The sequence below is a fragment of the Heloderma suspectum genome, chromosome 5 (assembly GCF_057233095.1).
Source record: "Heloderma suspectum isolate Gila_16-S chromosome 5, 16-S_ref, whole genome shotgun sequence".
Taxonomy (NCBI): domain Eukaryota; kingdom Metazoa; phylum Chordata; class Lepidosauria; order Squamata; family Helodermatidae; genus Heloderma; species Heloderma suspectum.
The window spans coordinates 203,909,483-203,932,968 of record NC_139462.1 but is presented as its reverse complement, the minus strand read 5'-3'; the positions used below and the strand labels follow the sequence as shown (position 1 = coordinate 203,932,968).

At 41.2% G+C, this 23,486-nt stretch overlaps 1 protein-coding gene across 6 annotated transcripts in view; it reads left to right on the top strand.

The window, feature by feature from the left end:
• Positions 1–23,486, top strand: part of LOC146345089 (uncharacterized) — a 43,667-nt gene that overhangs the window by 8,825 nt on the left and 11,356 nt on the right. For 2 of the 6 annotated variants that reach the window (XM_084859088.1, XM_084859087.1), the window contains exons 4-16: positions 88–216; positions 1,850–1,914; positions 2,684–2,740; positions 3,084–3,182; positions 10,664–10,731; positions 11,873–11,960; positions 13,827–13,896; positions 14,586–14,658; positions 19,452–19,535; positions 20,773–20,902; positions 22,412–22,456; positions 22,578–22,659; positions 22,746–22,838. In XM_084859088.1, coding sequence (XP_084715214.1) covers positions 88–216; positions 1,850–1,914; positions 2,684–2,740; positions 3,084–3,182; positions 10,664–10,731; positions 11,873–11,960; positions 13,827–13,896; positions 14,586–14,658; positions 19,452–19,535; positions 20,773–20,902; positions 22,412–22,456; positions 22,578–22,659; positions 22,746–22,838 — 1,083 coding nt within the window. Of the gene's footprint in view, positions 1–87; positions 217–1,849; positions 1,915–2,683; positions 2,741–3,083; positions 3,183–10,663; positions 10,732–11,872; positions 11,961–13,826; positions 13,897–14,585; positions 14,659–19,451; positions 19,536–20,772; positions 20,903–22,388; positions 22,660–22,745; positions 22,839–23,486 lie in introns of all 6 variants that reach the window. The other 4 variants (XM_084859086.1, XM_084859085.1, XM_084859090.1 and 1 more) reach the window with 3 other exon arrangements.

The following is a 23,486-nucleotide window of genomic DNA, read 5'->3' as shown; positions in this document are numbered from 1 at the left end:
TCACTGATATAACTGGCTATTGCATTTCCAAATATGTGGATCTTCTTTTTACCTCTTGGTAATTTCTCTGTTGTTATTCCCCTTTAGGAAGTCCTGGAAGACATGTTGGACTTGGACATGTCTGTCTCAGGTTCAGAGGATTTTCTACAGCTTGTCAGTGGTACAAAAATTATCTTGGAGTCTGCACCCCTCGCTCACAGATATGGTGGCTATCAGGTAGATAATAATATTTTTTTTCCACCCACGTAAAGGATCGAAGCATTTATATCTAACAAGTTTTTCTGTTTGAAAAGTTTAGAAGACCCGGGGGAGGCAGGGATTGGTGTCTGTTCCAACTTTAAAAAAGGGGGAACTCATAAGTTATAGAATTGCAATACCCCATTTGTTACAAGTACATTCCAATAAAAGGCTGTTTCTTCTGTGGTGCCATGTATGACTCACAAGTCTCATTTGTTCTTTTCATTGTTCACTCACTTTAGTATTCACTTCTTAGAAGTGGATAGAATAATTCAGATGCTGAAATTTAGAGATACATAAATAAATATAAATATAGAGATATTGGCAAGTCTACTCAGGAGTAAGTCCCAGTGCAACAGCTTTGCAGATCATAGCACAACTCAAGGAATAATTGAAATATAGAGATGAGGAACTTTAATTCTATTAACCAAATAATGCTCTTTGCCCTTTTCCACATGTTCTCCCCTTTCCACATCTTCTCCCCTTTCATCTCCTCTGTGGCTGTATTTCGTTTTACCCCAGGCACAATGTGCCCTGTCCATCAAGGGTGAGGTTTCTAAGGTGCATGAAAGGGCCCGTATTCAGTGGTATATCGCCTACTATAATAAATACGAGTTCACCACATTTAACTACAATGTCTCAGTTGACATCGTCCTCTCCCCTCTGCAGTTGTTCTTGTACTGCTGGTATAGGACAGTTCCAGCTTCATATAATAAAGGGAGTTGGTCTTGGACAGGTGTGAGGAATCACACATCAAATCTGGGCCTCCTGGATCCCAGTCTGTCCCTATGCCCTTTCCCCTGGCTGTCCCTGGCCCATTTCCCTTGAACATCTATTGTTTGGTGGTTTCCTGACTTTTTGTACAGTCCCCCCCTCCCCACATTCTAAAAGGTTGAAGTGCCTCTCTTAAGGCATTGTTCCTGGCAGTAAGAGTTTTAAGCTAAAGTATGCTGGTGTCCCCACCCCTTTTACATTTGGCCTCGCACACCACTGGAATGTGGCCCCCAAGAGCTTCTCCGAAGTTGAATTTGGTTCTGGGGCTGAAAGAGGTTCCCCACCTCTGCTTTAGGACATGGCTGAAATGTCATTACATATCAGGGAACATGGTTGCCTGTACATCCATGGGATTCCCAAGAAAGTCTACATTTGTTGTTTTTAAAAAGAGCCATGTTCTATCCCTTACAGCTCCAGAGAAAAGCTTAAAAGACCAGAGTCTGCTAAAGGACCTGGCACTCAGTGCAGTAGATTCTAGTATCCAAGGTGAGAGATTTATTCCAGGTTTTACAGTTTGCCACTGCCCATAGCCCTGACCTCCAGCTCTTCTGCATCTACTTACTGGTAGGAAATATTTAATGAGTCACATCACTCATTCTCTGTTATTGCTGTATTTCACTATTGGAATAGAATGGAATATAATTTCTTTAGTACTTCCCCAAACTGTGGCTACATCTGCTGAACCTGCTTGTAAAAAATGTGCAGAATTTTGCATTCTTACATGGGATCATGTTGAATCTCACCTTCATCAAGGTTAGAAATGAAATTCCAGGTCTAAATTCGCTGTAAATAATAGTGCATAATTATTTCGCATCTTCATCTCTCCTTTTCTTGTTAGTTTGGTACCTGGGCAGGCCAGCTGGGTGATGGAAGAGCCCACTTGATTGGTATTTATACAAACAGGTACTGCATACTTCATTTGAAATGTTCAGACTAAGCCTGGAGCTGACAATATGGGGCCTGTGGGCAACAGTGGGCCCACAGACACCTCTTGGCACCTGCCAGGTTCCTTGCCCCTCCTGATTTTAATTTCATTTCTTAAGATTTTTACACCATTTTTTAAAAATGGGAGGCTGGCATGCTACAAGGTAAAGTGCTGCCCTCCAGTGCCATCTTTATTTTGGTTCAAAAGAGTGGTTTTCTGTTTTGGAGCTCAGACCCCATCTCTGCCATGTACTTAAGGACTTGGACAAGTTACTTTTCTTTTAGTCTTACCAGTTGCCTTCTGGGAAATTAGTGTCCTGTAACTGGCCATGCCCACCATAGCAGGCATTCTATGAATGGGAAAGCCCACCCCATGGCAGACATTTTGTGACAGTGCCCACAACACACTCAAAATTCCAAATGTGCCCACTGCCCCAAAGAGATTGGGGACCCCTTAGAGGCTAAGCAGTATGTGGCTAATACTGATATCTAGGAAAATATATTAGTAACTATTAATAATAGCAAAAATACTGATAAAACTTTCACATGCATTATCTTGGTAATCCTAACAACAATCTTGCTAGGAAGATATGCATTATTTTCTTCATATTTCACATTGGGTTGAAGGCTGAGAAAGCCATAGGCAAGCCACTCTAACTAGAGAGTTCAAATCTTGCCTGGCTCAAACTCTTATTTACTATGCTGCAGCAGGTCTCAACATTATTAATACTAATAATTGTTTTTGCAGGTTTGGTGACAGATGGGAACTGCAGCTGAAAGGTTCAGGAAGGACACCATACTCTAGGTTTGTCATGTGTTTGGTGTAACACTCTGTATCCTTGATGGCTTTCGAATTAGCATCTGTTGCACATCTAAACCTTTAATTTCAATGACTCATCTGAACATTAAGACCCATCCATAAATCCAGTCTCAGCTCACAAAAGAATCTGTGCAATGTAGATGAATTTTCCTTCCACTATAGCGTATAGCACCCAGTTGACTGAGTCATAAGGACCTACAGAATTTTACCATATGTTTTGTCAACATTTTTTTAAAATACTAGATAAAGTAATGGATGGTAGGTCTCTCAGTGGTTATTAACCATAATAGTGTAGTATAGTTTATATTCTTTGCTTTCTTTTCCATAGAAATGGGGATGGCAGAGCTGTGCTTCACTCTTCTGTTCGAGAATTCTTGGGCAGCGAAGCCATGCATTATCTTGGGCTTCCTACAAGCAGAGCAGCCAGGTACTTTATCCCTGTTTTTCACAGCTATACTTACTTAATTCTACTGAAGCCAATGGGAGAAGGGTACAAAAGTACTTCTCCAGTTGGTGTCTTGTGGGCTTTTGTGGGGTGGTTCCTTCTACTGGCAGTATCCAGTGGGGCCACTCCGCTACTGCTGGTTCCTTTGACCTCAGGGGACCCACCAGTTTCCAGATAGGTCTTTTGCACTTCTAAAAATAACCCCAGAAATGAGCAGAAATGCTCATTTCCAGATCGGCACAGGTCAGTGGTTATTTTTAGAACTGCAAAAGCCCCGTTGCACAAGCACGAGTGCATGGGCCAAATAGGATACTACTCATTGTGTTTTCTGAGAGGTCAGTCTTGTGTTAAAACTGTGCATCTCAAGGCAATATGACAGATAAGGCAAATATAAGTCTGTGTTCGTCTTATAAAGCTAATGGGGAGGGACACTTGCAGAAGAAGTGGGAGTGGTTAATATTTCCCCACCAGCCAATTCTCCCCTGCAAATGCTCTCTTCATCTGAGCTGCTTTATCCCATGTTTCCCCCAGCTAGATTCTGCAGCTGGAGGCAAACCTGCCTTGGGGGAAATTTCCTTTGGGTGGCAGTTGTGGGGGTCAAGATTTGCCAGGGATAATTGGTGAGCACAGGAAGGATTAGGCATCTCCTTCTTCTGCCCACTTATTTCCCCTTCCTCTCTTCCTGCTCCTGTATTCATGTTAACTAAGCAAACACACAATTTGAAACATGCATTTTCTAAGTCAACTTGTAGTTCTGATCTCAAAGTGGGATCCATGCCTCCCTGGGAACATGTAGATAGTTGCCAGAGGAGACTAGAGCTCCTCCACAGAATATGGCTCCCTTGATTGGGCCATGAATCAGGGTGTCAAGTTTCCATTGTGATTGAAGGACTTACTGATTCCAAGCTCTGCCAGTAATTTTTTCCCCTACAGCTCTGTCACCTTAATCTGCACATTCTGTTGACTTTGTTTGCCCCTAAGCCAAGGTCAGCGGTGGACACTGCAAGCTGAACTCTTTGTAAATTTACAACTTTTATGCTTTTTATTATGACAAACTTAGAGAATTGTGCGTTACTCTGGGTGAATAGGGTTCTCTGTCCTCTTGGTTTGTTATCTTCCCTTTGCCTACCTATCACCAGTCTTAATGGCCTGCTCACCTTTATCCCTCATTCTTGCACCACATAAAGTTCTGCTTTTTGAGGCACATAGTATCTCATAGCTGTTCTTTCCACTTCCTGATATGGTGAAGCAACAGAAGAGTAAACTTCATACGGCCTTAGAACCCTTCTCCCACAATTTGATGGGTCTTTTTTAAAAAAAAGTTAAATATGTGTGCACTCATTTTCATTTATAAAGTGCAATTTCTACACTTCTACAGTTATAAAGATAGTATTTTCGCATTGGGTATATCCAAGAAGTTAAAGCACTATATATTGTACCTGGGAAATTCAGTACATCTCCCATTCACCCCTTGTAAATATAATGTGGATCATGCTATATGAGCGTTGTGGCCTTCTGCCAGCTATAGTATGCATTTTTGATGGAGAGCAGCACACTTCCTCCTCCTTATTCATTAATTGCAATGCATTCATTTTTTGTGAAAGTAATTTTGTTTAAAGTTATGAGGTAAATAAGAAGAGCAAACAGCAGCTACACTACTTCCCAGCAACTGTAACTCTATTATTACACTTACACCCACAGCTATTACATGCATATGAAAAGCCTTGCTAGTGTCGCTGAAAAGTAAATATGTCTGCTTGTGGAATGGCTGAAATGTAATTTCAGGGGACACTCAGTGTGTGATTGTGCATAAAGGCCCTTTCTGGTTGCTTGTGCAGATTTTTGTGTCGGTCAGATTAATGTCTCTAGCATTACTCGGGAAAGCAACATTTGCTTTTTTGAATGCCGTTTTGGAACTGACTTATTGGAAAGCCTTACTGGTCTCCTAAACTCTGCAATTAATGCAAAATCCACAAGACTGGATGAGTATGAAAGCTTCTAGTAATGTTATGACTTTCCTTGCTGTGACATGTTGTTTGATTCAAAGACAATATCCAGCATGAACTTTGTGTACCAGGTCTGCTGAGTTCAGGTGATTTGTTAGCCTCTGTGTCTGACATGCTGTTTGAATCCTTGCTGAGTTGAGATGGCTACATAAGCATTACACTAGAAAGCTTTCCGGCTTCTTTTCATAAATATTTAACTCAGAGAACCCCAGCTGATAGCTAAATTGTTGCCAATGGGAATCTTTTGTATCCCAACTGTTACAATTCATTCACAAAGTTCTTGCTGAGTTTGTATAAATACCAAAGCAAACAAGAGGAAAGTGCATGTAATTTATCCAAGAATAGCATGCAGAGGGGTCTTCTCCATTAGCTATGCATGTTTGTCTTCCCAACAGGAAGTTCCAGTCACAGAGTGATGCTAGATGAGAAAAATATTTTTTATCTGGCACCTTCAGACTTACAGACTTTGGTTTCTGGAATAGTATACAGAATGTCACTAGAGTTCAAAACCAGCACTTTGAGGTGGGCCCAGACATTAACCAGCAACCAGTGCAAATGGTACAGAATTGGCCTAATATGATCCGATTGCCTAGCCTCAACAAAGATTCAAAAGGCCATGTTCTGCGCCAGCTGAAATTTCCAGGTCATCTTCAAAGCCCCACTTAGAGCACATTACATTAGTCCAGTCCTGATATAACCAGTCCATGCATAATTGACTTAAGGGCAATTGAATTGTTTTCCTGTTCCTCATGCCTTATTAGGGTCTTAAATCAGATATTCCCACTCTTTAAACAAAAAAGGGAAGTTTCTTAATTCTTTTGGCATTTTCCCCATGGAATTTTAAGGGTTTTTCTATTAAGCTTTCATTCTCTGCAAATAAAAGCTCCACCAGTCCCGCAATGGTTTCTGTAAATACTTGTACAAACTGTGCCTGTTGGAAGAAAAAGCAGATACTGATCAAGGCATTTCATCAGGTAATCTTCCAAACAGGTCAGTTTTGCTGACCTTTTCATTAGGGCTTATGAGAATCCAGCAGAGGAACACCTAATAAACACTTTTTAGGGCACAATCCTATGCATGTTTAGACTGAAAAAAAGTCCTACAATTCCCAGTGTTGCAGGATTTTACCCTTCTCCTGGGCTTGGCCAGAGAACAGATACTGACTTTTGTTTGAGTGGATGTTTATTACCAGAACACCAAGATGTGGTGCAGTCAAGAGTTGCCAACGTAGGCCCTTGGGACTGAACCCAAAACAATAGGCGACTTTGGTATTTATACAAACAAGTAAACAAGGCTCATGACATAAGCTTTGGTCAGTATTTGGTGCAGCACTGAGTCAAGGGGCTACAAACTTCCTTCAGAATAAGTTTTCCGGTTTCCAGGGACAAGGGCCTTGCTAGGCATTGTGACTCATGCACAGTAAGTTAATCAGCCACCGTCCTCTAGCACTAATTCAGTCCCTACATTCCTTTACCTACGGGACTCTCAGCATCTCAGCAATACATTCCCAGGCTAACAATGCAAGTGGTATTTTTCCACTTCAGTTCCTCCTTTTGGCCAGGGCCTGCTCCATTCACTTTCCATTACTTTCATCACCAATAGCTTCATTTTGGTGTTGGGTATAGTTTGCAGGTATTTGCTGGTCCTTGAGATACAACATTTACAGGCACAGATCAACAGTTGTACAACTACATAGATGATTATGAGAACAATGATACCAACAATAAGAAACTTCAACAGGGACTTAACCCATTCTAAAACATTAGATGTGGTCTTTATATAGAGTGTAACTCCTATCACCCTACCATGGGATATCTACTGGGTTGGGAGGTGCATACATATCCAACATTTAGATAATTTAACATTCCTTACAGCTAAATTTCCCATGGTTATAACATGATTCTTATCCCAACCGCCCGGTGTTCCTTTATTACTCAAAGTCCAAAATCATTAAGACATCTTCTGGTCTCATGATAAGTTGCTCACCAGCTGGTGCTAGGCTCAGTGCTGGACTTTCCAACTCTGCCAGCAGGGCAGAATCTTACTGGTTTCTCAGGAGTGGCAGGGCATTATTATGGCCCTCAGATGGCACCAAAGAGCTAAAAAGTAGCTTTTTCAAACAAGGAAAAGTCCAAACAGGGACCAAGCGGTTCCTTCCTAATAGAGGTCAGAAAGTGGGTCCATCAATAATGTCCTTTCCCCTTGACCTCAGGTTGTACTTCTGGGAGCCTGGTAAGTCTTGGGTACAGTGGTCCACTTGTGAAGTAGACTGGATCGTCGTCTCTGTCCCTTGTCGTCATCTCTTGACTGGCATTGATAGATCTCAGCACGTTCTTGCAGTGGGAAGCGTGGACCCACCTGGAGAGACTTTGGCACTTGACAATAGTGTTGGTGACTAGGATCATCCAGCATGGACCTTTCCACTGGGGTTGTAAGATGTTCTTCCTCTGGAAAACTTTTATGTACACCTCATCACTTGGGCTGATATGGTGGCCTGAATCAGGTAGAGCCAGCAAGGCTTCTTGCTTGTCACACAACTTTAGCAATTTGTTCTGTAAGATTCCATTCTGTCTCTCCACCTGCTGACTGCGGATGGTAAGGGCAGTGCCGATTCTGTTTAATTCTCAGGTCTTTACACAGTTCTTGCATGATTTGGCCTGTAAATTGACCCACTTGGAAAACATGTCAACTATCACAAGCACATATTGGTAATTACAGCATTTTGGCATCTGGATAAAATCAATATTTACAAATGGCCCCCACAGGGGACGATGGGCTGCTTGGTCAACCCTCACAGGTTTTCCCCACATTGTGATCTAGGCTGATTGAGCAAGATTGGCAATATTGCTGGGCTACAGCAGCAAATCCAGGATCATACCGATCTTTCTGAATTGTATATGTCTTTTGTGTGAAAGAATACGCTGCTTGCTTCCCTCTTTCTCAAGGTCTTTCTCCTTTGGCAGCAAAATAAGTTTCTTGCAGTACAAAAAGAAGCATCCCTTATCTGTTAAAAGGTACACAGTGTGAAGAACAACTACTGTGCATTGTTTTAGCTTCTGTTGATAGCAAAAAGTATGGCCTTCACTGTATGTGAATACAGCTATAAGAATGAACTCTAAAATCATGAAAATTGCCGACTTTCTAGCAAATCAGTGTACTGTGCTATTAAACACTGCATTAAATACTACATATGATTCTGGGGAAATTCGCACCTCACTATCCACCATTCTTCTGAAACCAAATCCAATACATTCCACCCTTTGAATTTTCATAGATTCCATGTGCAGTATTTCATTAAATAATTAAAACAAATCATATATCATTAAGCTTGCTAGGCTACATACAAAGCAAAAAGACAAAGCAAGAAAATAACAGTAACCAGTACGATGGGATAAAGCATAATACATAGGATTTCAAATCCACTGTTACCTCAGTGTACAAATATATCCCGCCAGTGGCTTTCAATAAAAGTTTACACTTGCTTAGACCACTTTAAAATGTCATTCCCATCTTGACAGCATCATTCTAGCACATGCAGCATCCTTCAACAAACATTTAGTTTAGCTTGCATTTTCTTCTTTGTGAAGTAACAGTGGTACACACAGAAGGTTGAGCCTAAGCTACAATACATGTTTCAACACATTAGCCAATACATAACAATACAGATGGTCCTTAGCCAACACTCACTGTCCATTGCCAGTCACACACAGTCATTGCATCTTGATCTTTACACAGAGGAAGCTGCTGTTGTTGTAGCTTTCGGGTGGCATATAGGTAGGGATGTACGAAAGGTACTTACCTTTCCGCAGATTATGCTGATGCTGGGGGAGAGGCGTTCCGTCCCTCCCCCCGGAATCCTGGCTGGGGGGGGGAGGCGCTCTGTTCTGCCCCCCCGGAATCCTGGCCGGCCGGCTCCGCTCCGCAGGGATTCTGCGGAGCCGCCGGCCGGCTCCACCAGCAGCCGGACATCCGGCCGCTGGCTAGCAGGAACGCAAATGGCGGCGGCTGTAGCCACCGCCATTTGCGTCCCTGCAGTCTGCCGTGATAGGCTACGTAAATGTTTATGTAGTCTATCACAGCTGATTAAAAAAAGCACGTAAGCAAATGGCGGTGCCCATGGGCGCCGCCATTTGCATTCCTTATTTTGGCACATCTTAGTCTACATAAACATTTACGTAGACTAAGACGGCGAAAATAAGGGGAACGCAAATAGCGTAGCGTCTACGCTATTTGCGTTCGCCTTATTTTCGCTGTCTTAGTCTACGTAAATGTTACGTATCTCCAATCAGTGATATACAGTAAGAGCCATTTAAAGACATTTCAATTTTAAATTCCCTGTTGGATATTTTAAATACCCTGATGAGTATTTAAACCTTGAATACCTTTAAATTTGGGATTTGAGCCATACTTTGCATGCCTAAAAGCTGTTGCACTGTGGCTTACTTCTGAGTAGACATATAATGTCCAAATTGGTAAAGGTTACACACATGTGTGTGTGCGCACGTGCATGCACATAACTTTTAGGGCCAAAACAGTTGTCTACCCCTGAACTACATATCACATGTAAACATACAACAAACCCTCAATGGCTGCTTATATTAGAGCAATGTAGCTTTAGGAGGGAGCAATTTGAAGGAGAGAAGAGGTGGAGGCTTCTTATCACTGCCTCTACTCACCATTTTTCTAATACAGCTTCCCACCAGCACCACTTTTCCCACATGGAGTTCCAGATATATATTTACCTTTGCAAACATGCACGTGAAATCATGGGGGTGGAGAAGAGTTGGGCACTCTCTCCCCTGCCATTTTTTTTTTTACTGAAACTCATCACTTCCCATCTCTAGGAAAATAGATATTTCCATGTAACATGTGGTTCCTCCCTGAAATGGTCAGGCCAAGTGTGCTCTCACTCTTACCCTACCTCAGCCTTTTAATCTGGGGGGGAAACCCTCTGACTTCATATACTGTCTTACCTTTATCTATGGATATTTCCTAGATAGACTTACCCTTTAAACAGGAAGTACTCAGAAGCGGGATGGGTTCCCAGTCAGCCCTGAAAAGGGGGGGGGGCTGACTGTAAGGGGGGAACTGGCAGAGGTCCTGGAGTCAACCCTTCTTTCCCGCCCTGCAGCTGGTCTACTAGGTTTGCTTATATTTGAACTGGCCAAACAGTATGTATATATGTAGAGTTATGCCAGTGTCACTTCTGGTCTGACTCAGTCATGGATAACCAAGAGCCTGAAATCATCATAGGCTAGAAAATGTAGTGTCTGCAACTAGCATGGTAATTTTGTGAATTGTCCTTCAACCCGGTATTGTAACATTAGGCTTATCTGTGTTTGAATTTTTACATTCCCTCCCCCTTTGAAATTTAGTATGAATCCACTTTCTAGTACACAGTCCTGAAACAACTTTAACCTCCTTCATGTTAACTGCCCAGTTCCTCTTCTTGCACAGCTTGGTTGTAAGTGACGATGACGTGTGGAGAGATCGGTTCTACAATGGGAATATTAAGAAGGAAAGAGGTAACTGCTGAATTTATAATTACTCTTTTGTAGTACTGTGGCTGTCCAGTTAATTTTTCTTAAACCAGGCACACACATTCTGTTCTCTGTTGTTGTTTTTGCTGTAAATATCATGAATCATAATCAGTTCATAAATATTCAGTGCCCAGGTGGTTGTACTGTTGACTTCACTGGAATTAGGTAAGTGCTAAATGGTTGTTCTTGGGACCATAAGAGCAGCACCTCTGGTGTGTGCCTTCACATACATAACACATCAGAGGAGCATTGTGTACATTTTCTCTGTTTCCAGGATGCCAAGACGTGCCATTTTTCTTTCTTTTACATGCTGTTCTAATCAGAGTTTGAAAGCTAGAATTGAGCATAATCTTCATTTATCAGCCAGGATTTGAACAGCTGTAGGCTTGCACAATTGTACAGTTTTCTTTATCATATCCTTTTTGGGTATTTTATTAGGGTTTTTTCCCTGAAGTGTTTTGATTTGCTCATCATCTATTTCATGTATTTTAGCTATTTTATTTCCTGGCTTATTACTGGTTGTTTAATGCCATTACGTTATAAAAAAAAACAACTTTCAGGTGGCATATATAGGAACACCAAGCTGAGGAGCTAGATAAGAACATAAGAAAAGCCCTGTTGGATCAGAACAAAGGTCTATTTAGTCCTACACTGGCCAACCAGCAGCTGATATTTACCAGCATACTGCCTCTGAACATGAGATTCCATATTGCTATTGCGGCTAATAGCCATCAACAGACCTATACTCCATAGATTTGTCTAATCCCTTTTTAATAAGATAATTTTCTTATTTGTTGTGGGCATTCCAGAAATGTAGATCACACCCTCAGTCACTGCAGCAATACTGAAATACTGACATCTCATTTCTAGATTAGCTGAATGATACCTATCATAGCACTGATGCAGCAAGTTCTTGAAAGAGCTTTCCTCCCCACAAAGATTCTATTCCTATCAATGGACGAAACACATTTGCATATATATTCCATTGACCATGAAGATCTGCTGTCTCCCCCAAGTGAGTGGGGGAGTCTGTAAGCGCAGAGTTCAATGTGCACATAGAAGTGCACACAAGGTTCTGGATCACAGATGAATTTTAATTACTAATGTGCATACACTTGTGTTTTAGGTGCAATAGTTTTACGTGTTGCCAAATCATGGTTTCGAATAGGATCATTAGAAATATTAGCACATTCTGGAGAACTGGATTTATTAAGGTTAGAATTAAAGTCTTCATTTATTATATCTGTTTTTATAGCCAGACAATGTAATATAATAGCTGGGGTCCAAAAGCTTACATAGGCACAAGGGTTTTTCAGCCCGTCCCCTTCCTACCACAGGCCCCTGCATCTCCCAAGAAGCTGACCCTGAAGACCAGGGGGCATTCCAGAGAGCCATTTCATGATGCTCAAGGAGCTGCCACGATATTGGAAAATCAGGATTCTGACCCCCATGTGTGTGGCTGTGTGGAAATGTTTTGCACTCACAACACAGGCCTTGTTGGATCTACATCAATATAAATGTTGGAGAACATTTCAAAACGTTACACACTCGACCTGTACAAAATGTCTAAGTACCTGCATCATATTTTTAGGCAACACAGCAGCCAGGTGCTGGCTAAATCACTGTCCTCCAAAGCAGTAATTTAGGGTATCCCTAACAGATGGTTTCTTTTTACATTGTGGAATAACTATACAGTGGAATGCCTTTGTAGTTTTCTCATGGCACAAGGAACAATACCTATTTATTGTAAGAAATATATGTCTTGGGGAGTATTTTCCTTTAAAATCATTGCATAAGCTTGATAATAATGCTTGCTGTGAGTCATGTTTGAGCTAAGCATTTGCAAAATTAGTCCTACAGACTTAGGAAGCTTCTGAATGTCAGTGCATTATACATATTAACAGCTTGACACATTTTCCCCGTGAGCACAGAGAATTATAAAGTGAATGGAGAATGTACATCACAAATACGAGCTACCAAAATCGAAAGTAATGTAAATAAAACCCCTCTTGCTTTGAAGTTTAAACCATTTTCATAAGTTATAAGGAACTAGTTCAAATTCTTGTACAGATTCTGAAATCACTGATATTGTGATTTCACAATATGATTTGTGATGAGATACTAAAAGGCCTGTGCTCACCCACTGGGATTTTTAGCTACTTTTTCTTTGGAAAGCACGGTCACCACACCATTCCATTTCACAGAATGCTTTTGCTACTCCCTTCAGTTTCAGACATCATTTGTCATGCTGCATTTCAGAAACACACAAATCCAGAGCACCCTTGGCATAGTGGAACGGGCTGAGCAGTTTATTTATTTATTGCATTTATATCCCGCCTTTTTTCCTCTTGCAAGGAACCCAAGGTGGCTTACATTATCCTCCTCCTCTCTGTTTTATCCTCACAACAACAACCCTGTGAGGAAGGTTGGGCTGAGAGGCTGTGACTGGCCCAAAGTCACCCAGTGAGCTTCCATGGCCAAGTGGGGACTAGAACCCAGATCTCCCGGTTCCCAGTCCGTCACTCTCACCACTACACTACATCATATTTTATGTGACTTATGTTTATGTTTATATGTGGATGCAAATGTAGAAGGATGGAAAAATATTAAATTTCTGAGAGCTGAGGTCAGATTTTCAGATGCCAGTTCTGTACTACAGGGCCTGGAAACATGTCAACATATTTAGGTGTTAGCACTACATTTTTATACAATGTATAATGCAGGGCACCTAAGAGTTTTCCAGACCTACAGTTTTATATTCATGAGAAGCAAGTGCTGACTTTCCTTTTTAATCAAAACCACTCAAGTGATTCATCCAAATAAGAGATAAGGTATAATTTGAAAGAACCTCATGTGGTAAAGACTTAATATGGATTTATTCTACAATTTAGCTGTGAACACAGTAAGTACTTCTTGATCAAAGAATGTATATTTCCTACAGCCCAATTTAACTTTCTGAGGAAGGCATAGGCATCGAAAATTAATCTTTACGCTATCTGGTACAATCTCAGGACTGAACAATACTTCAGTGTCGTTTCAAAAATGTTTTTGATGGAAGAAACTTTTCGTTTGTGATACAGGATGCTGCTAGACTTTGTCATAGATGAACACTTTCCATCTATAAATATGAAAGATTCAAATAGATATCTGGTAAGTTAGAAGACTTTGTGCTTCCATAAATATTCTTATCAACAAAACTGGCTTATACATGTACAATATACAACAGAAAGAACAATATATAATCCATCATTTTTTGAGTGTCAAATCTACAGTTCTTCTCCCTCTTGCTCCTCTTCCAGTTAAAAAGGCCACACAATGTAGTATACGCTATTTAGTTTACTACTACTACTACTACTACTACCACCACCACCACCACCACTACTAGCAACCTATAAAGAACACAGAAGTGACACCATCTTTGCCCCAAGAGGCTTACAGTGTATGGGCCCTGTGATCTGGGATATGCTTAATCAGGATCTCCTTTTTTGTTCCTAATTAGCAGTCCCTGGTGGTTTCTTTGAGAACTAGGGAAAGAGTGTTTAACCATTTCCTCCTGCACTATTTCCCCCAATTTACACCCACCCCCCGCTACTGTTAGCTTCTCAAGGGAAAACATACAGGTACGACATGAAGGTCTACTCATTAGTTTATTTTTTGTTTAATCAAAACATATCATGGGAGAGCCTGTTCGTGTTGCTCCCACTTCATGTCTAGCTCGTTCCTAAGTTCAGTCTTCTAATTTTCAAATTGTTGTTGTAAAATATATTGTATGTTTGCCAGTGTTGTGCTATGCCTATTTTTGTGACAAGACTTGAAGGTAAAATTGTGTTTGATTGCAGGCCTTTTTCTCCAGAGTAGTATCTGAGACTGCAAATTTGATTGCCTTGTGGATGTCAGTAGGCTTTGCTCATGGTGAGACAGATTTTTGGTATTGTATTTTTTGGGTGGGAACAGTATAAAATATTTTTTGTTGTTTATTCATTCAGTCACTTCCGACTCTTCGTGACTTCATGGACCAGCCCACGCCAGAGCTTTCTGTCAGCCGTCGCCACCCCCAGCTCCCCCAAGGTCGAGTCTGTCACCTCCAGAATATCATCCATCCACCTTGCCCTTGGTCGGCCCCTCTTCCTTTTGCCTTCCACTTTCCCTAGCATCAGCATCTTCTCCAGGGTATCCTGTCTTCTCATGATGTGGCCAAAGTACTTCAGTTGTGCCTTGAATATCATTCCCTCAAGTGAGCAGTCTGGCTTGATTTCCTGGAGTATGGACCGGTTTGATCTTCTTGCAGTCCAAGGCAATCTCAGAATTTTCCTCCAACACCACAGTTCAAAAGCGTCTATCTTCCTTCGCTCAGCCTTCCTTATGGTCCAGCTCTCGCAGCCTTAGGTTACTACGGGGAATACCATTGCTTTCACTATGCGGACCTTTGTTGTCAGTGTGATGTCTCTGCTCTTCACTATTTTATCAAGATTTGTCATTGCTCTCCTCCCAAGAAGTAAACATCTTCTGATTTCCTGGCTGCAGTCAGCGTCTGCAGTAATCTTTGCGCCTAGAAAGACAAAGTCTGTCACTGCCTCCACGTTTTCTCACTCGATTTGCCAGTTATCAATCAAGCTGGTTGCCATAATCTTGGTTTTTTTGAGGCTAAAACCCAGCTTTTGCACTTTCTTCTTTCACCTTCGTCACGAGGTTCCTCAGCTCCTCCTTGCTTTCAGCCATCAAAGTGGTATCATCTGCATATCGGAGATTGTTAATGTTTCTTCCAGCGATTTTAACTCCAGCCTTGGCTTCATCAAGCCCAGCACGTCGCATGATGTGTTCTGCATACAGGGTGAATAGGTAAGGTGAGAGTATACAACCCTGCTGTACTCCTTTCCTAATCTTAAACCAGTCCGTTGATCCGTGGTCTGTTCTTACCGTTGCTACTTGGTCATTATACAGATTCCTCAGGAGGCAGACAAGATGACTTGGTATCCCCATACCACCAAGAACTTGCCACAATTTGTTATGATCCACACAGTCAAAGGCTTTAGAATAGTCAATAAAACAGAAATAGATGTTTTTCTGAAACTCCCTGGCTTTCTCCATTATCCAGCGGATATTGGCAATTCAGTCTCTAGTTCCTCTGCCTTTTCTAAACCTAGCTTGTACATCTGGCAGTTCTCGTTCCATGAATTGCTGGAGTCTACCTTGCAAGATCTTGAGCATTACCTTACTGGCATGTGAAATAAGTGCCACTGTTCGATAGTTGGAACATTCTTTGGTGCTTCCCTTTTTTGGTATGGGGATATAAGTTGATTTTTTCCAATCTGTTGGCCATTCTTGTGTTTTCCAAATTTGCTGGCATATGGCATGCATCACCTTGACAGCATCATCTTGCAAGATTTTAAACCGTTCAGCTGGGATACCGTCATCTCCTGCTGCCTTGTTATTAGCAATGCTTCTTAAGGCCCATTCAACCTCACTCTTCAGGATGTCTGGCTCTAGCTCACTGACCACACCGTCAAATCTCTCCCCAATATTATTATCCTTCCTATACAGATCTTCCGTATATTCTTGCCACCTTTTCTTGATCTCTTCTGCTTCTGTTAGGTCCTTCCCATCTTTGTTTTTGATCATACCCATTTTTGCCTGGAATTTACCTCCTAAGTTTCTAATTTTCTGGAAGAGGTCTCTTGTCCTTCCTATTCTGTTATCTTCTTCCGCTTTCACGCATTGCTTGTTTAAAAATAATTCCTTATCTCTTCTGGCTAACCTCTGGAATTTTGCATTTAATTGGCATATCTCCCCCGATCACTGTTGCCTTTTGCTTTCCTTCTTTCTTGGGCTGCTTCCAGTGTCTCAGCAGACAGCCATCTTGCCTTCTTGGTTTTCTTTTTCTTTGGGATGTTTTTTGTTGCCACCTCCTGAACAATGTTGCGAACTTCTGTCCATAGTTCTTCTGGGACCCTATCTACTAAATCTAGTCCCTTAAATCTATTCTTCACCTCCACTGCATATTCATGAGGAATATTAGTGAGCTCATATCTAACTGATCTGTGGGTCTTCCCTATTCTCTTTAGTCTGATTCTAAATTGTGCAATAAGAAGTTCGTGATCTGAACTACAATCAGCTCCAGGTCTTGTTTTTACAGACTGCATAGATGTCCACCACCTTTGGCTACAAAGGATGTAGTCAATCTGATTTCGATGTCGACCGTCTGGTGAAGTCCATGTATAAAGTCGTCTCTTAGGTTGTTGGAAGAGAGTGTTTGTTATGCACAGTGAGTTGTCTTGGCAAAATTCTATCAGCCTATGTCCTGCTTCATTTTGTTCTCCCAGACCATGCTTGCCTGTAATTCCAGGTGTCGTTTGACTACCCACCTTAGCATTCCAGTCTCCTATAATGAAAATAACATCTTTTTTTGGCATACTATCTAGTAGGTGCTGCAGATCCTCATAGAACTGATCTACTTCTGCTTCTTCAGCATCTGTGGTTGGGGCGTATATTTGGATCACTGTGATGTTAAATGGCTTACCCTGAATTCGAATTGAGATCATTCTGTCATTTTTTGGATTGTATCCAAGCACTGCTTTAGCCACTTTATTATTAATTATGAAGGCTACTCCATTTCTTCTGTGGTCCTCTTGTCCACAGTAGTAGATCTGGTGGTCATTTGATATGAAATGGCCCATTCCAGTCCATTTCAGTTCACTGACACCCAAAATGTCTATATTTAATCTTGACATCTCCCCAATAACCACATCCAATTTGCCCTGGCTCATAGATCTTACATTCCAGGTTCCTATGGTGTGTTGATCTTTAGAACATCGGATTCGTCGTTCACCACCAGCACCATTGGCTGCTAGCCGTCCTTTCGGCTTTGAGCTAGCTGTGTCATCACATCGGGGCTAGTTGAACTTATCCTCTGTTCCTCCCCAGTAGCATTTTGACCATCTTCCGACCTGGGAGTCCCATCTTCCGATGGTATACCGACATATCTCTGGTTGTACTGATCCATTTAGTTTTCATGGCAAGAATACTGGGGTGGGTTGCCGTTTCCTTCCCCAGGGATCGTATTTAGTCTGACCTCTCTGCCATGACCTTCCCATCTTGGGTGCCCCTTCACGGTTTAGCTCATGACATCAGTGAGGTGCTCAAGCTCCAGCACCACAACAAGGTAATGATCTCCTTTGCTGAAGATAAAATATTTGGATTCCATTAAAATTTGGTGTGATCCACAAATAGGGTGTAGTCTCCCCAACAAAGCCTACATCCTGGCATCTCATTACTATAGCCTTTTTAGTGTATGTGTGTGGTGGGGGGCAGGGGATGGGTCATATAATGGTTGAAAATGACTCATTGATCTGGTTCACACAACACAATAACCCACCATGGCTGATCACCCATGGTGGGTTGTTGTTTTATCCAAACCCAGGAGGGCAACTTTGTCATGAGTTGTTGGGAATGGCTACAGAGCCGGCCAGTCAGAGCGGCAAAAACTAAGGTAGAGACTGAAGAAATGAGGAGTTCTGCTGCAACAGCTCTTGGGATACATGCTGCTGCCAGCAGGGGGAACGAGGGGGGAAAGAAGCCACAGCAAGCCTGATAGTCTGTCGGGTTAGCAAGCAAACAACCAACCCATGCTGGCTTATTTGCAGGGTGGCTTAGCATGATGTGCAAACTTTCCCTCTATGTCAATTTTCCCCAACCTGGCATCCTCTAGATATGTTGGACTACAATTCCCATCTCTCCACAGCCTGCATAACTTGCTGAGGATGATGGCAGTTGTAGTCCAACACACCCGGAGGGTGCCAGGTTGGAAAAGGCTGTATTGTGTGAATATTCTAGATTTACATAGATTGGGTGAATAAATCGAAATAAATCAGTACAGTGGGGTGGATCTAACCTAAGTTAGTTCATGATAAAGGAAAATACAACAATAGGTACCTTTAAAAAAAACATCCCTTTCTACCAGTAAAAATATTTGTTCAGAAAAAAGGGATAGTACCTCAGCTCAGGTGCATTGCAAAAACTTTATTGCTCATTCAGCATAGAAATAGGCATTATAGGAGACCCAGAGCTGCTACCGAAAACAGCATCAATGTATTGAATTCTTCCTCTCCCACTGGTATCATGTAGTAACACCAACCCTGTATTATTATGATGTCATGATATTATGCATTTCTCTGTCTTAAAATGCAAATTACTCCATGGACCAATGGAATAATTTGTTCAGGTTTGTATGATAGTACTCTTGAGTCCTCCGTCACCACTGTAAGCTTTGCAAAGGGTGTGTTAAGGATGAGTGGTTCCTGATGCTGGATAACAGCTACCCAGGACTCCATAGTGGACAGTTACCTTTCCTCTTCCATTCCAAACTGCACTGTGAGGAGAGGAGGAGGAAGCATCACTTTGGTTAGGAAGAAAAAGACATCTCACTTCGGGCACCCCCAACCCCCTGAAAAGCAAGCACTGGAAGCCTGTTGCCCCCTTTCCACTGGATCACTGTTCATGATCTCTGTGACAGATAATAGATGAGATATCAAAGATAAAGGCTGATACTGACCTCTTAGCTATGAAATTATAGCGTGAGCCTGGTTTCTAAGCCATCACCCTCTAGAGAAACCTGTCAGATATTTCAGCATGTATTTCATTTCTGTGAAATCAAGACTTTCTAGAATATGACACTCTGCAGGTTTGATTATAATGTTGTTTAATTTTAGGTGTGTGTAATACAGATAATTTCAGCCTGTTATCCATAACCATAGATTATGGCCCATTTGGGTTTATGGACTCTTATGACCCAGGTGAGTACAGTTAATGCAGAACTTATTATGTTCAGTCCCTGATACCTCATCAGAAAGACTCCTGTCTGAGACCTTAGAACAGGGGTGCAGAATCTCAGTCCTCAGGGCCAAATCCAGCCCTCCAAGGGTCCCAATCCAGAGTTCCCCAGAATGCCTCATCCCTTTCCCCAACCACCAATCATTTGGTGGTTTCCTTATTTTGTGCAATTTGTCCTCATTCTAAAAGGTTGAAATGCCTCTTCTAAGGTTGAGTTATTGGCAGTAAGAGATCTAAGTTACAATATGCTGGTATTTGTGGGGGTTTTGGCCCTACCCCTTTTGCTTTCAGCCCATCCACCACTGGAATGAAGTCCCCAGGAGCTTCTCTGAAATGGAATACAGCCCTCAGGCTGAAAGAGGTTCTGCACCTGTGCCCTAGAAAATTGCTGCCGATCAGTGTAGAGGGATCACTGAGCTAGATGGACCAGCGGTCTGACTTGGTATAAGGCCACTTCCTTTGTTTTACTGGAAGCCCTCTAATTGCTGAACCTACCCCAGATGCTGCCCTCGTACGTCTATATTTTCTGTGCAGCCATAAGAACTAGAAACCTGTTGAAATTGAAAGCTAGCATTCTTATGATGCCAAGTTTCATGTTAATTAACGTAATCCATGCTTGTATGGCAAGTACATGAAATTCATGTAGCCCTTTTATATATTCATTGTATTTTATATGTGCATGCACATTTGTGTGTATATTGAATTATTATACTTCTGTGGTGCTACAAGCATGGGAAATGGTTTTGGTCATTGGTCAAATCTTGCTAATGCAGACTGACTGGAAAAATTACTAATGTAATATACATATAATTTCTTACTAGAATTCTAGTATCACTCTATGGAATAGTATCTATTATATGCTACTAGCCTATTTTCTGTCCAGTAACACTGATAATACATGGAAAATTGTGGTAATTTAAGCATCTAAATTTGCTTTGCATTTGAAATAAGAAAATAATATACTGCCATCTGTAAACTTGTATGCTAACAATGTATTCTTTCCTTTGGCAAATATTAGACCTTGGGTTTATCCAAGGTAAACAAATATTCTTGTGTTTAGAGAACTCTGGATAAAATACTTTAGTGCATAAATGACTTTGATTATTTTGAATCACCATGAAAATTGAGCATACTTGCGTATTTTAAGGTTGGTTGTTAATTCTGAATACTCCGTTGTACAAAAATACCATTTTGTTTCAGACTTTGTCCCAAACATGTCTGATGATGAAAGACGGTATAAAATAGGAAACCAGGCAAATGTTGGGATGTTTAATCTGAACAAGCTGTTACAGGCTCTAAACCCTTTATTGGATCCCAGACAAAAGCAGCTGTAAGTAATCCTTTAAAATGTCTTCACACTTAAAAGAGCTGGTGAGACAAGACATGCTTTAATGACCATATGTGCAGAAGAGAAAAATGGTTCTTTCGAAGAAATTGTGTTGCTTGCATATTAGAAATTAATGTTTATAATGGCCAAAATAGGGGTAGTAAACTGTGTACGGAAGCACACAGGTTTTTCATAAACTGGGCCCTGTTATTCCTGCTGTTAGCCAAACTGGAAGGACAAAATAGAAACCTTAGAAATTAAGACATATGCAGAAAAAGGTTTTCCTGCTGAAGATTATCCAGGAAAAGCTGTAGTTCTGAGAGCCAAACAGAAAGAGATTTTTAAGCACCAATACCTTCATACATTATGTCCCTGAAAGACTTCCTTTCTGTGTGTAAGAAAGAAAAAACAATTGCCCCAAGTATTCCTCCTATAATGAGATACCACTGCCAGGTGCAATTGGCAGTCCTTTTAGTGACTACATAGCATATTATACTTTTGAAGGGGATTCCTGTAGAAAGCCCCCCTCCTTTTCATCCATGCGAAATTAGAAAGTAATCCTCTGAAGGAATCCCTTAGGTTCCACAAGTCCAGCCACAAAAGTAGGTAATTGGACACATGTAGTGAGGATTGGGATGGAAGGTGGGGGTAATTGCTCCAGTATCAACTCTTTGCTCATTATTATAGAATATTTCTCAGGGTGCGACCCGTCACATAATGTGTAAACCGTTAAGACATCTCAGTGGACCTGAATTGTTGAAGTGGATTATAAAGTAACCATGAGCCAGTTTGGATGTAACGTTCCTGGCTTAATATAAGCCATAGTTGAATAAGCCAAGAACAAGTATCTGGCCCACATGTTTGGTCTTGTTGGCTTCGGCCTTCTTCTCTTTAAACCACAGTTGCCTGTTCCTCGTTGGCTTCAGCCTTCATCTCTGTCAACCACAGTTTCCCATTATGTCCAAAATAGGAAATCATAGTATGCTGTTTGCTTCCTAACCAGGTTTTAAACCACAGTGCTGGTTTAAAGTGCCAAAGTGGGCACGTGAGGAGGTAACTGGGGAGTGTGTGCACCTGACACTCATTCTCACCTCAATATGATTTACTGATCTGGAATGTTACATCCAAACTAACCCAAAGACTCCTTTAGTTTTCATCTTGCAATATGGCTTCTATTAGTGAATAGTCTCAGCTCCATAGCTGATATGATTCGAACTAATGTGGACAAGCAACATGGTCCCCGGCATTTCCTGAGTTAACATGCGGTGGTTCTTGCTGAATCTAAATGTTTCATTGGCAAAAACACAATAAATGTGAAAGGAATCTACCGTATTGCTTGGAAATTATACAAAGAAAGGAAGCAGAATTCAGTTGGAAAGTGTGTTTTCCTTTAGACTAAAAATGTAACATTTCTGATTTGTTAAAAAGAATTGCAAAACAGCAGTTGTGATCTGTGAGTTTTGTACAAGTCTTAATTTTTTGCTGTTAGCATTTCACATCTTGTCTTAATAGAGCTTCTCAGATACTTGAGGAATATCCTGAGCAGTATTATAAACGGTATGTCATCATTGGAACTTCTTCTTTTTTTTTTTTTTTTTAACAAGGGATACAGATTTAAAGTATTTCCAAGACATCTTCACTTTTCCAATGTTAATACATTTGTTTCATTAACTCCCAGCTTTGCAGAACTATTCAAAGAAAAATTAGGTCTCCTAGGTGATGGTGAGGATGATAACTATCTGATTGCATTCCTCCTAAAAGTGAGTTTATTTCTTTGGTTAAATATTTGAACTGCAGTTTGACAGAGTACCAAAAGCTGACACAGAAATCTGGTAATGTTTATTAGCTCATGGAAGATACAGACGCAGATTTTACAATGACATTTCGGCAGCTCAGTGAGATTTCACAAGACCAGTTGCAGGACCTCAGCATTCCTAAGGTACTGATAACTTGCACTAGAGGTGTATGTGAATTACCTTTAAACTTAGGTCATAATGACATTAAGATAAAATATTAATGATTCTTTTAAGATTCATTTGAAATTGTAAAAGTAGGATTGGTCCTGGATTAAAATTGAAATGATGTGCAGGCCTGGATAAAAACAGAACTGGTTGAATTTGGGGCGGGGGAGGGATGGGATTTGTTTTTGGAATAAAAGGATAGCTGAGTTAAACAGCTGCCTGTTCCATTGTGACTCTTTTTCAGTCTCTGTTTCCATGGCAACAGTGCATGAAGGAATCTGATAGGTTTCCAAGATAGGAGCCAAACAGTGGAAAAATATTAATTGCAATTGATATTAATTGCATGTCAGCAACTTCAAAAATCCTAAGGGCTTGGGATCTTATTTGTATTAATCTATCATGATCCCATAATCTGCTACCCTATTTCCATGAACAAGCTTAGAATGGGTTGGTTTCACTAAGCATTGATTCCCTTACCCTAGCCTTCCCGAATGTGGTGCCCCCCAGATGTTTTGGACTTCAACTCCCATCAGACCAGCCAGCATGGGCAATGGTCAAGAAAGTTGTAATCCAAACATCTGGAGGTGACCCAGGTTGGGGAAGGCTGCTTTACCCTATCTTGATTC